This window comes from Lipophrys pholis, assembly GCF_963383615.2.
Source record: "Lipophrys pholis genome assembly, chromosome: 1".
NCBI lineage: Eukaryota > Metazoa > Chordata > Actinopteri > Blenniiformes > Blenniidae > Lipophrys > Lipophrys pholis.
The window spans coordinates 41,912,431-41,925,599 of NC_137635.1; the positions used below are offsets into that span (position 1 = coordinate 41,912,431).

General features: G+C 37.0%; 1 protein-coding gene across 1 annotated transcript; it reads left to right on the forward strand.

Moving 5' to 3' along the window:
* Positions 1-5,138: 5,138 nt before the first annotated feature.
* Positions 5,139-8,805, forward strand: LOC308111963 (immunoglobulin lambda-1 light chain-like). The gene is made up of 3 exons (XM_080467122.1): positions 5,139-5,261; positions 7,203-7,508; positions 7,598-8,805. Exons 1-3 carry the CDS (start codon positions 5,207-5,209, stop codon positions 7,846-7,848), a joined length of 612 nt encoding a protein of 203 aa, XP_080323248.1. The 5' UTR covers positions 5,139-5,206; the 3' UTR covers positions 7,849-8,805.
* The last annotated feature ends 4,364 nt before the right edge of the window (positions 8,806-13,169 follow it).

Sequence of the window (13,169 nt, forward strand, 5' to 3'; positions counted from 1 at the left end):
AGACAGAAGAGGACATCCTAGTAAGCAGACTCTCACACATCTTCAGTGTCTTGACGTATGACACATTTTTGTTTTTTAAAGATTTTCCCCAAACACACCAGCTGACACAGTGATCAACAAACACGGCGTGAGACAGAAGTGTCTCTGCTGACCAGAGGTCCTGTCGGACATCCAGGTATCTTAACTCACACATAATGGACACTTGATTTATGATTCAGTTTTACCCAGTGTGAAACACTGGGGCCAGGTGGTCTCAGCGGGTTTCTACCGAAGTGCTTAGAGCCCCCACGTGCCAACCCAAAGCATCCAACCTGGTTGCGCAACGTCGCACCCGCTGGTTCGGCCATGTCCTCTGCCTTCCTCCTGACCATCCGACGAGAGCCATTCTCCAATTTGACCCAAGGGCCGCCGGTTGGAGACGACCACGTGGCAAACCTTGCACCTGATGGCTCGACGTCATTACGGGTGACCTCCAACAACATGGAGTTGCTCTATTAATACCCCAGCATGCCCTGCTGCACTGTGCAGTATGTGTGACAATGTGCGCATTCTTTGAAAAAGCCACATACAAATTTAGCAATCAGCAAAGTTGTTTTACACATAATTCCACTTAAAAGAAGCCATGGTCAAGTGCTTCCTATTTTAAAAAACTTTGAGGTTTCACACTAAGATGTCTCAAGACAATTGCTTCACCATTGAAACCAGTTCCTCCATAGTGTTTTCACTGTGTCACTCCATCTGTTGTCCACGAGGAGGCAGCAAATCATCAACCTTCGATTCACCAATCTGGGTTTTATACATCTAAGAGCAATTTAAAACTCATCACTGATGATGTCAGGTTTAAAAAGAGTAGTACAATAATCAATGACATTCATTGAAAGATGAACATTATACTTCAGTTCACTGTGGTGGATGAGGTTGTACTTGCCTTTCATTGCAGATGAAAACACAAACAAACGGCATAACTCCAGCATCTGCTCTGTACTGCAGGGGCAAAAGTTGTCATTGATCAAATAAAATAAGCAGTTTAACACTTATTTTTAGTACAGTCACTCCATTCCACAAAGTTAGTATTGATATTGTTTAATGTCAATTTAGTTCAGAGTACCAGCTCCTCAGGACTTTCAACAATAGCTATTTGCACTCCGATAGGTGATGACTTTGTGACTTTGTAAGTTCAACATTTACATAATCCAATTTATTTGATACGTGTTACATTTCCAATAAATGTGAGTGTGTAAGAATGATTTATACACAATCTTGTTTGAAATGTTTTTGAAAATAAAGGCCTTCTGGATTGTCATTGATTTTATTCCTCTGTTGCTGTTGCTTTTTCCATTTTTCAAGATAATATATATATATATATATATATATATATATATTGACCAGATTATGCACGTTACGATCTTTTTGTTGGATTCAGACATGATGAAACCACAGAGCAGCCTCAGCTGAGCTGTCAATCAGCAGCTTATCTGTGGGCTGATAGGAGGTTTGAGGACCTGTTAGGAACCACATGACCTCGTCTGCTGAAACAGCTCGTCCTCGTTTGGCCTCGGCTGCATCAGAGCTCCACTTCTCCTCAGGTTCTCCAGAGGAAACACCACTGCACACAATGCTTTTCCTCCCAGCTGCTGCTCTCTGCTGTCTGTGTTCAGGTGAGTGTTTCCAGCCAATCAGGAGCCAGAAAACTCTACCTGGAACAAATTATGTCACACTGACCTGCACCTGTCCGTCTGTGTCTCTACAGTGATGGTTGCCATGGCAGCAGAGCTGATTCAGGACGATTTGACATTGACCAGGAGAGTCGGTCAAACAGTTTCCTTCAGCTGTGGAGGAACTGATCAGTGTGGCCGTGACTATATATTCTGGTACCAGAAGAAAGACACAGAAACATTCAGAGTGATTGTAGATATTGATAGACGTAATGGTGAAGTAGATTCACGTTACAATCATCCTCAGAAAGATGATTTTTCAGCTCTGAAGAAACAAAACAACTATGAGTTAAAGATTAACAAAATCAAATCAGATCATTCAGCCACCTACTACTGCTCCTGTTGGATAAGTAACACCCACAGTGAGAAATGATCCCTGCAGCCTGAACAAAAACCAACTGATGTCAAATAAAGTGTGTGACAGGAAGTAAACAGTAAACCAGAGAGCAGGTTCACATATTTCACTCCACCTCACAGTCTGAGTCACAAACACAGTTTAGTTTAGTGAGTTTCTTCTTGATTTAGATCTGATTCAAATTAAATCAAATTAATGTTCATGTTTTTAACTAATATTTGAACATCAATCAGACTGAATAACAAACCCAAAGATTTAACATAACTATTTTTGTCAATAATGAATAATATTGAGTATATTAGAAATAGATTGTTTTCATCTTTGATCCAGTCAATCCCAGATCAACCTTTAGACAGAGAAGTTGAAAGTACAACATTTACATATTCCAACTTATTTGATACGTGTTACATTTCCAATAACTGTGAGTGTGTAAGAATGATTTATACACAATCTTGTTTGTAATGTTTTTGAAAGTAAAGGCCTTCTGGATTGTCATTGTTTTTATTCCTCTGTTACTTTTTCCATTTTTCAAGATATATACTGTATATGTACGTATATATCTTGTGACCAGATTACGTTTCTATCTTTTTGTTGGATTCAGACATGATGAAACCACAGAGCAGCCTCAGCTGAGCTGTCAATCAGCAGCTTATCTGTGGGCTGATAGGAGGTTTGAGGACCTGTTAGGAACCACATGACCTCGTCTGCTGAAACAGCTCGTCCTCGTTTGGCCTCGGCTGCATCAGAGCTCCACTTCTCCTCAGGTTCTCCAGAGGAAACATCACTGCACACAATGCTTTTCCTCCCAGCTGCTGCTCTCTGCTGTCTGTGTTCAGGTGAGTGTTTCCAGCCAATCAGGATCCAGAAAACTCTACCTGGAACAAATCATGTCACACTGACCTGCACCTGTCTGTCTGTGTCTCCACAGTGATGGTTGCCATGGCAGCAGAGCTGATTCAGGACGATTTGACATTGACCAGGAGAGTCGGTCAAACAGTTTCCTTCAGCTGTGGAGGAACTGATCAGTGTGGCATATATATATACTGGTACCAGAAGAAAGACACAGAAACATTCAGAGAGATTCTACGTATTGATAGACATGATGGTTCAATAAATTCAGGTTACAATCATCCTCAGAAAGATGATTTTTCAGCTCTGAAGAAACAAAACAACTGTGAGTTAAAGATTAAGAAAATCAAATCAGATCATTCAGCCACCTACTACTGCTCCTGTTGGACAAGTAACACCCACAGTGAGAAATGATCCCTGCAGCCTGAACAAAAACCAACTGATGTCAAATAAAGTGTGTGACATGAAGTAAACAGTAAACCAGAGAGCAGGTTCACGTATTTCACTCCACCTCACAGTCTGAGTCACAAACACAGTTTAGTTTAGTGAGTTTCTTCTTGATTTAGATCAATTTTTCAAATTTAATCAATTAATGTTCATGTTTTTAACTAATATCTGAACATCAATCAGACTGAATAACAAACCAAAAGATGTAACATAACTGTTTATGTCAACAGTAAATATGAGTTAGTATAATGAAATAGATTATTTCAGTTAAATATACTAAAGGAAGATAATTCTCCAGTTTTGAGCCTCAGCTGGAACAACTCCAATTCATCCTCTTTTTTCCAAGTCAGGGTCTCAGAGAGGTAACGCTTATTTCAGCTGACTTTTGGCAAAGAGCAGCGTGACTCCAATATTCCAACACCGAGGAAACACACAGAGGAACAGAAAACCACTGACACACAACAAGCATGTCAGTGAAATATGGGAAGATGAGTTTACTGAGAGAATCCTCACAGGCACAGGGAGAACATGCAAACATCAAACTGAAGGACCTGGAACTCAACCTGGTTTCTAGTTGTGAGGCAAGAACACTAACGACAACACCATATGTATTACTGAATATATGAAATAACACAACACATGAAACCCTCCATCATCAGAAAGACATTTTGAATAAAACCTTCTGGTTTGATTTTTCGAGCCTCTAAAAGTCACATTACATTCCACATCAGCAGGTACAGACTTCAGCTGACAGTTTTTGCTCCAGATAGAAAGTCTTCATGCAGTTATCATTAAAAATAAAAGTCTGTTTCAGACGACGACTTTCTGAGTTCATTTTAAGTCAGACTCAGAAGAGTTTTAATCTGAAAATCTGAAACAAGATGTTTACACTCCAACAATGTGTTCAATAGAAGTGGAGCCAGAATCAAAGAGCCACAGCAGATATACAGCTGTTGTTTGTTCAGAAGAAGAAATGTAATTAATACTGTGAGAAAACTGTAACTAAGTAAAGTAACTTCAATTATAAGAAGAAGGAATCAGAGCAGCTCAACAAGGAAGTGATTCACACTTCAGCTTCACGATGAGAAAAGCTGGGTTTGATTCAGGCATGAGTCTTTCTATGGAGAATCTACATGTTCTACCTGTGCCTGGGTACATTCTCATGGATTCTTCTAAATATACAAATACAAACACAATTCCCCAATACTTATGGCACATTTGTGAATATTAATATAAACAGAACCTAATGAATCACAATCATCTTAAATCAGATTATCCAGGTCAGGGTCGCAGGTGCTGGAGCAGATCCATGAATGAATTTGAAGGCAGTGACACATCTTCAATTATATAAACTGATCAACTGATACTTTAACTTCTGTCACAAATAATATAAACACTCAGAAAGTTATAATGTCCGGCAAGAATTAGATTATGATGTTGCTGTCAAACTTTAAAGTCTTACCAAAGTACTTACAGATCATCTTCTGAATTATTGTAAACAAAAAGCATTTAATGGTTGTTGGTGCATTTTAGTGTGAAACAACAATGTCCAGCTTCTGGTGGAGATTAAATAAACTCTTTTATTTCATGAAGTTCATCATCTGGAGATTTAGAAAGTAAAACGTTTCATTTCAGTCCAACAGTTAGTATTTTAGTTCAGATGGACTAAAACTGCAAAGTGACCAAGAGACAGACATGATCATCAGAGCTGTGCTGCTGGATTAAAGAACCAAGAGACAAATGTGTTGATATGAAATTAGAGAAACACATCAAGGAGCAGGAATTTGAAACAACCTCATCACCTCAACACACATTCAGCTGCAGGACGGTTTTTGTATCAATGATTCTCACTGTGGAGGGAGTCTTTGGCTCTGGGACTAAACTGTATGTAACAGGTAAGAACAAACATTTATTATATATCTATCATTTATTGTTTAGTTTACTTTTGTATTGCAGAAGAAGAAATTGTATCTATTGTAAGTTTATTTAAATGTTATTTATTGATTCATTCAGTAAAGTAACAAAACATAATTCATCCTAAACTCAGTTACTTCCCAAAAGACAAGCTGATGTTTCAAATTAAACGTAATTCCTGATTTGACATTTTTAAGTTGGTTTAATTGTAAATTTACTGTGATATTATGAGGATTTCCATGGATATAAAAGCAATCTCATTAATGTCTTTAATATAAAAGAATATAATTAAAAAGAGTATTCATACCAATTCATAAAAACACTGAAAAGGTTAAAATAATTTATGTAATACACAATTTATGTAACACTGAAATATTTGTGTTTTACACAGTGTGTTGAACATCGACAAAACCACACAAGTAGAAGTTCAGTCAGTGCTATAGCACGATTTTTATTCTGTGTTCAGAGTTTAGTTTCTTTTAAATGTGGATATGAATCTCTACGAATAAACTTACAGATTCCTGAAATCGTTTTGTGCTGGAGATTCATGTTTTTAATTGCACCACAAATTTGAAAGGCAAAAATAAAATGGTAAAATACAAATTAAAACAACATTTCTTCACATTGAGTCTTGTCAATATAAATTATAATCTGAGTAATCTAGTTTATAAAACCTGAACAAGAAGAAAAGCTTGTCATTTGCTATAAACTCATATTGCTCTGGGAGGAACTATTTTCTTATGTGGACTAAGATTAACACTAATGCTGCTGACTTTAATCATGGTGACTTTTTATTATTTCTTACTTTTCCCAAATTGAAACTTGATCAACGTCCTTGGAAAACTGACTTTGTTTGCTCTCTTTTCTTTACATTACTACTAATTATCTGTAAAAACTTTAATAGCGAGGTTGTATAACCAATTAGTTTGATATACTGTATAATCATTTAAAAATAAAATAAAACATATGAGTACAATTTGATGATAATTGCAGCAATGTTTTAAAAGCATAATATATGAAGAGTAACTTGTGTGTAAATTATCACTTCAGATGACATGAAACTAGAATGAGCTAGTTAGTTAGAATAAACATTTTAAAAACCCGCTGCATTAATTAAAGACAAAGTTGTTGTTTTTCTAATAATTTGTCTCTTTTTTTTATCATATTCACCTCCTCTTTATAAAGCATTAAAACACGAAAGGAGCTGATTTTATTCCATAATACATTAACATTTCTGTACTTTTTGTGAAAGTCAAAGCGTTCAACATATGATCTAAAAAACATGATCGTCAGAAATACAAATGATAAAATGATCGTATATTAATAATAAAACTCACATCCCTCATAAGAATAGTTTTATTGTTTCAGATTATTAAAGTCACCAACTTTTCTAAATAATAAACTAAAATAAAGAATCTGACTAAACATTGTTGTCCTCCGTCTTTATCCGTCTGACTGTGAGTGAAGTCAAAACACCCTGGACAGTTCACTAGTCTCTCACACACACAACTAGTTTGTAGTTACCAGTTATCCCCAAAGACTTGTGTTTAGACTATTAAAAAACAGACTACTTATAATATATATAATAATAATACACACACGAGAAGAACATACAAACTTCAACATAAACTCACTCTGAGTTCAACCTGGACGTGAACCAGAGACATTCTCACAATGACCCCACTGTGTGGCCTCAAGCCTTTATTTGTCTTTTAAAAATGACTTTGACCTGCAACACATGAGGACATATCAACATGAACACAGTGTGTGCAGTGACCTTTGTACTGTGTTCAGTACCATCAGTTGATTGATCAGAGTTCAGGTAGTTTCCAGGTTCAGACTGAATTCAGTTCAGTGCTGGAAGCTGCTGTTGACTTTGTGGTTCTGTGTCTGTGCTGCTTGTTGCTGCTGTCTGATTACAGAGCAGCCGGTGGTGAAGCCCGTGGTGAGCGTGTACCCAGCAGCATCCAGAGACCACCTGCAGGGGAAGAACCACCTGCTGTGTGTGGCCTCGGACATGTTCCCTCCTGTGGTCCAGTTCTCCTGGAAAAGACTGAAGCAGAACGGCAGGCTGGAGGAGCTGCGCTCCAGTGAGGGAGAGCAGCTGGAGCTCAGGGAGTCGGGACGCACCACTGCCATCTTGGTGTTGGATCAGCATGACATTACAACAAAATATCGCTGCAACGTGAAGCACGAGGGAGGAACAGTCCAGGCTGAAACAGAACAAGGTAATGAAACTCTGATGATATCATTTTGTGATTCATTGTCATTATTTGGAGCAAAAGAGAACTGACATTTTGATCTTTGTCTTTTTCAGTCATAGAAGCCTCCACTCCCCCGACTACTCCTCCTCCTACTACTACTCCTCCTACTACTACTCCTCCTACTACTACTCCTCCTCCTCCTACTCCTCCTCCTCCTCCTCCACCACACTGGTTCAGAGAGCGGCTGCTCTGCCTGCAGTACACAGTGCTGATAGTGAAGAGTGTGGTCTACTGCTCTGGACTCTCTCTGATGATGATCCTCAGAAACAAAGAACCGTCCACCAGATCCACACATGCTGACTGACCTCCAAGAGCTTTAATGTCTCACTCACACCTGCTATAAAACTCAAATATGTTTTCTGTCATCAACTATCAAGAACAACAAAGATTATTTGGAAAACGATCTTCCTCCTGAACACATCTGTTCTACACAGTGAATAAGAATAGAAAGAGAAACTTTAGCTCCGTCATTTAAAATAAAAGGGTTGCTTTTGTTGATTTAGCTGAAATAACATGTTTTATAAATAGGTTTATAAACAGTTTCAAGCAGCAGTGATGATTTTAAAATATTTGACTTCCCATTTTTGTTTTGAAATAATTTTTAGTTTACTTTAACGTTTGTAACATTTTACTTACAAAATTGTGGAAATGAAACTTAAAGTAAAATGAAATATGATCAATTAGTCCCTTGCAGATATTTGAGTTTATGAAATAAAATGTTTATTTGTTCTTGTTCTTTTAATGATATAAATGCACTGTTTTAAAGATTCTTTACATTTACCTGGAACATCTTTCTGAATAAACTATAAAAATTATGTTGATGGGTTTTGTTTTCTCTTCATGTTCATTAGTTCAGTTTGATGACAGCTAACAGTAATCTGAAAGTGTTTAACTCTTGAAGCTGGAACAACTTTCACATGACACAAATAACGAGCAGAGACGGAAACCTCATGAGAAATAAACATGAACAAATTCATTTAATATTTAGACAAGCAGGTGTGGGTGACCTCCCTCATGTATTATTTAGTTTGGTAATCAATGATTTGTATTTGTTTTCATGTTGATGTAATTCTCTATGCTGATGACGCTGTTGTTTATATGTGAACAAACAGCAGAGCTGCTCTGAAGCTAAAAAGCTCCAAACCATCATAAAGTGTTTTTATCATTCAGGGCTGGAGTGTAAATATTTTCACCTGTATGTGGGTGCAGGTCTCATCAGAAAAATGTTTTGAGGAAATAAAACCACACGGTGCAGCAGCAGATGTGACTTTGTTCTCTGTGGTTATTAGAAGAGAAAAATAAAGCTGCTGAGAGCTCATCACACTTCCTTCACTGCAGCAGACGAGTCTTGTGGGTTTCTGCTCTGCAGCCTCCACACTGTGAGCTTTGAGCTTCTCTTTAATGACAAGACAGTTACAACTGTCAACTCTGTTCTTCCTCTGTCAGAGAAAAAATCTTAATTTCTGAACTAAAAAATAACTGATGGAGTCAAAGGAGAAACAATGACGGAGCCTGCAGGTCTGCTGCTGAGTGTCAATGTTGGATTCACATCAGAACAGAAACCATATTAGTTAGAAACACAATCGTACTGAATGGTTTAGTGCACAAAGATCCATGTTGTAGGTTACATTTTGATTTATCACCAGAACAGTTCAAATATACTTTCAAAGTAAAATAATGGTATGTTACTTCAAATGGTTGATCAAACAACACCGGATACTGAAATAATTGTGGTTTTTTTTATATGTGATACTTCAAGTGTGTTTTTTTATTTCTAAAATCAGTTTTACCTTGAATTTAAGTCAAATGGAAGAGTGGGCCAAAAAGAAGAAAACAGTCAAAAATAGTTTTCCATTGGCAGCCATGCAGGCCGAGTGCATTTCTGTGTTTCTATTCGTATGATCTATCATCCATCTTCTACATCTTCTATCTCTTCCTGTTCATGGTCACAGGGCTCTGGACTCAATCCCAGCTAACTCAGGGTATGTTATTATGGGAAGTGCTTTGTTTTGTTGAGCATTCCATAATCAAATGGGAGAGCATATGATGGCTGTCTTGATTGTAACAGCTAAAGCTTCCTGGAGAGATAATAAAGTGACTGACGCGCTCGCCGTGAAAATCCGCACTGTCTTCAAGAAGATGACGTCAAACTTCATGAACTGTGAAATTATCTTCCTTTATTTACTCACACATTTGAGTCCAAAATCAAGTGTTCATTACTTCCACCTGATGCGCACAAAGGTTCCGACCTATATTTGTTTAAATGCAATTATTCCCCCTTGTGGACCAATCAGTGTACTACACTCACACCCAAATAAACACACATCAAAATGGCCATTACAGTTTAGTTGATCAATTTGGTATTTTAACCCTTTGTAGGCCACTTTCTGAAACATGTAAATCAAAATAAAATTTTAACCATAATGTGTCTGAAGGATATTTAAACTTATTTCATATCAGTTCAATTATCTATCTATCTATCTATCTATCTATCTATCTATCTATCTATCTATCTATCTATCTATCTATCTATCTATCTATCTATCTATCTATCTATCTATCTATCTATCTATCTATCTATCTATCTATCTATCTATCTATCTATCTATCTATCTATCTATGAGGTGATTTGTTGCTCTTCTTGTGGAGAATAAAAACAGACCTTTATTGTGCTGCTCTCTGCTGGTTAAAACCACACAGTGACTCAAATTCCTGAGGAGGTTATTTTTTTCTTTCCACTGGTTTATTTTAACATGTTAATAACTGACATTTATCGTTAAAACAGAAAAGTATGTCAACATAAATTCACTGTGTAAAACAACACAATATTCAGCTCTGATGAGAAACAACACTGGCTGTGCAGTTTCTTTAAGAAAGTTATTTATTTATTTATTTATTTGTTCATTCAGTCATTCATTCATTCATTCATTCATTCATTCATTCATTCATTCATTCATCATTAATTCATTTATCTAATAGGTTAGTCACTTATTTCCTTATAGTTAAAAGCTATTTTGAAGAAGAAAGATTTAGACTACATGTTCAAAGCCGATCAAATTGTATAATCTTCCTCTTTTCATTTCTAAAATTGTGTTATTATGAGTTGATAACATTATCAATTCCAAAATCCTAGATAAGATATTAAGTTTGTGTAAGAATTGTTCGCGGATTGTGTTTGTTATCTAAATCTGGCAGTGGTATTTTTTGATGGCAGAATCTAAACTTTACAAAGAAAAATAATTCATGATGTATTTCTTAATCCTGCACAGACTGTTTATATTTATTGAAAAGATTAATTATAAACTCAATTTTAAAGTGCAAGAATGTTTGTCTGAAAGTGAGCCACAACATTCAGTGTGAAACAGACAAATAGAGCGCTCAGGTCAGGCCAACCAGTCCTGCCTGTAGTCCCACACACCAAACTCAAAACCTGTGATGACTGTGCATCTGAAGCTTTTCCCCTTCAGCTGAGATCTGTAGACTCCTGTGGTACTTCATGAAGCAGTTAAAACATATTTATTCAGGCAGGCCTTTGACCTGTACCTGCTAAATTTCACTTTTCTTTTAAACAATGTATGCTTTTGTTGCTTCTATTTTTTTAATGATCTTGTTTTTTTCAGGTTTTAGTGCTGTAAAGCACCTTGTGACTCATGTCTGTGAAAGGTGTAATAAGTATAAATAAAGAAATCTTTCCAATCAGCAGTCTGAGTTTTTTCCACTAATAGAAAATCCTGCTGTGGACGGTGGCCGATTTGAGTCACGACGGATGGAGGCTGTTGTTGGGGCCCTGGGGGTCTCTGCCCCCCTTGTAGAGGGACTTTGGGGTCTTTGAAAAGATTTGTTCACTTACTGATCAGCTACCAGATTTACACCTGCAAGTTTTATTTTTTGGTTTTATAAATTTTGAGCCGTTTAAAACTCAACACTGATGTTGTCAGGTTAAAAAAGAGTCATACAGAGTCGTACAATAATCACTGACATTCATTGAAAGATGGTTAATGGTTCAGTTCACCGTGGTGGATGAGGATGTAATTGTCTTTAATTGCAGATGGAAGCATTACAAACACAACTCTGGTATCTTTTCTGCACCAAAGGGACACAAGTTGTCAGTGATTAATTGAAATATTGTTTTATACTTATTTTTAGTATAGTCACTCCATTCAACAAGGTCACTACTTATATTATTTAATGTCTATTTAACACACAGTACCAGCTCCTCAGGATTTTCAGAAGTGGCTATTTGCACTCCGAGACGTGATGACTTTGTTTTCATCTTTGACTTTTCAGTCAAACTCAGATCAGTCTTTTGACAGAGAAGTTGAAAGTACAACATTCATATATTCCAATTTATTTGATTTGTGTTACTTTTCCATTAAAGTGTTGTATTACATTGAGTATTGATAATGAAACTGTTTGATTTTTAACATTTCAAACTCAATTATGTTCATCAAAGAATATTATTAAATTGATGCTTACAAGAGAGGCGGTGAAAGAAAATGTGAGTGTCTAAGAATAATTTTAACACAACTTGTTTGGAATGTATTTGAAAGTGAATGCCTTCTGGTTTGTAATTGCTTTTCTCCTCCTTTGCTGTTGCTCTTTTCATTTATCAAGATCCAATCAGTATTTCTGATAAAGACATCAACATGTACAGAGACTTTCAATAATTGTTCATTATGATTAACTCACCTCGATCTGAGTTAGGAAAATGGGAGACAAAGAAATCAGATTATTGCTGATAGTTTAGTTAATTAAACTAAAATATAATATTCTGTATTACTACACTTATCAACCTGGATATATGAGACAATAAATGTTCTCAGTGTTTTTGCCACCAGATTACGTTTCTATCTTTTTGTTGGATTCAGACATGATGAAACCACAGAGCAGCCTCAGCTGAGCTGTCAATCAGCAGCTTATCTGTGGGCTGATAGGAGGTTTGAGGACCTGTTAGGAACCACATGACCTCGTCTGCTGAAACAGCTCGTCCTTGTTTGGCCTCGGCTGCATCAGAGCTCCACTTCTCCTCAGGTTCTCCAGAGGAAACACCACTGCACACAATGCTTTTCCTCCCAGCTGCTGCTCTCTGCTGTCTGTGTTCAGGTGAGTGTTTCCAGCCAATCAGGAGCCAGAAAACTCTACCTGGAACAAGTCATGTCACACTGACCTGCACCTGTCTGTCTGTGTCTCTACAGTGATGGTTGCCATGGCAGCAGAGCTGATTCAGGACGATTTGACATTGACCAGGAGAGTCGGTGAAACAGTGTCCTTTAGCTGTGGAGGAACTGATCAGTGTGGCAGTGACTATATAGTCTGGTACCAGAAGAAAGACACAGAAACTTTCAGAGTGATTGTCAATATTGATAAACGTAATGGTGCAGTAGATTCAAGTTACAATCATCCTCAGAAAGATGATTTCTCAGCTCTGAAGAAAAAAAACAACTATGAGTTAAAGATTAACAAAATCAAATCAGATCATTCAGCCACCTACTACTGCTCCTGTTGGTTAAGTAACACCCACAGTGAGAAATGATCCCTGCAGCCTGAACAAAAACCAACTGACGTCAAATAAAGTGTGTGACAGGAAGTAAACAGTAAACCAGAGAGCAGGTTCACATATTTCAC

Excerpts from the sequence above, each read along its gene's own strand:
- LOC308111963 (XM_080467122.1), top strand. The coding sequence starts at position 5,207 with ATGATTCTCACTGTGGAGGGAGTCTTTGGCTCTGGGACTAAACTGTAT. Across the intron at positions 5,262-7,202 it reads GACTAAACTGTATGTAACAG|AGCAGCCGGTGGTGAAGCCC; the intron begins GTAAGAACAAAC and ends GTCTGATTACAG. Across the intron at positions 7,509-7,597 it reads CCAGGCTGAAACAGAACAAG|TCATAGAAGCCTCCACTCCC; the intron begins GTAATGAAACTC and ends TGTCTTTTTCAG.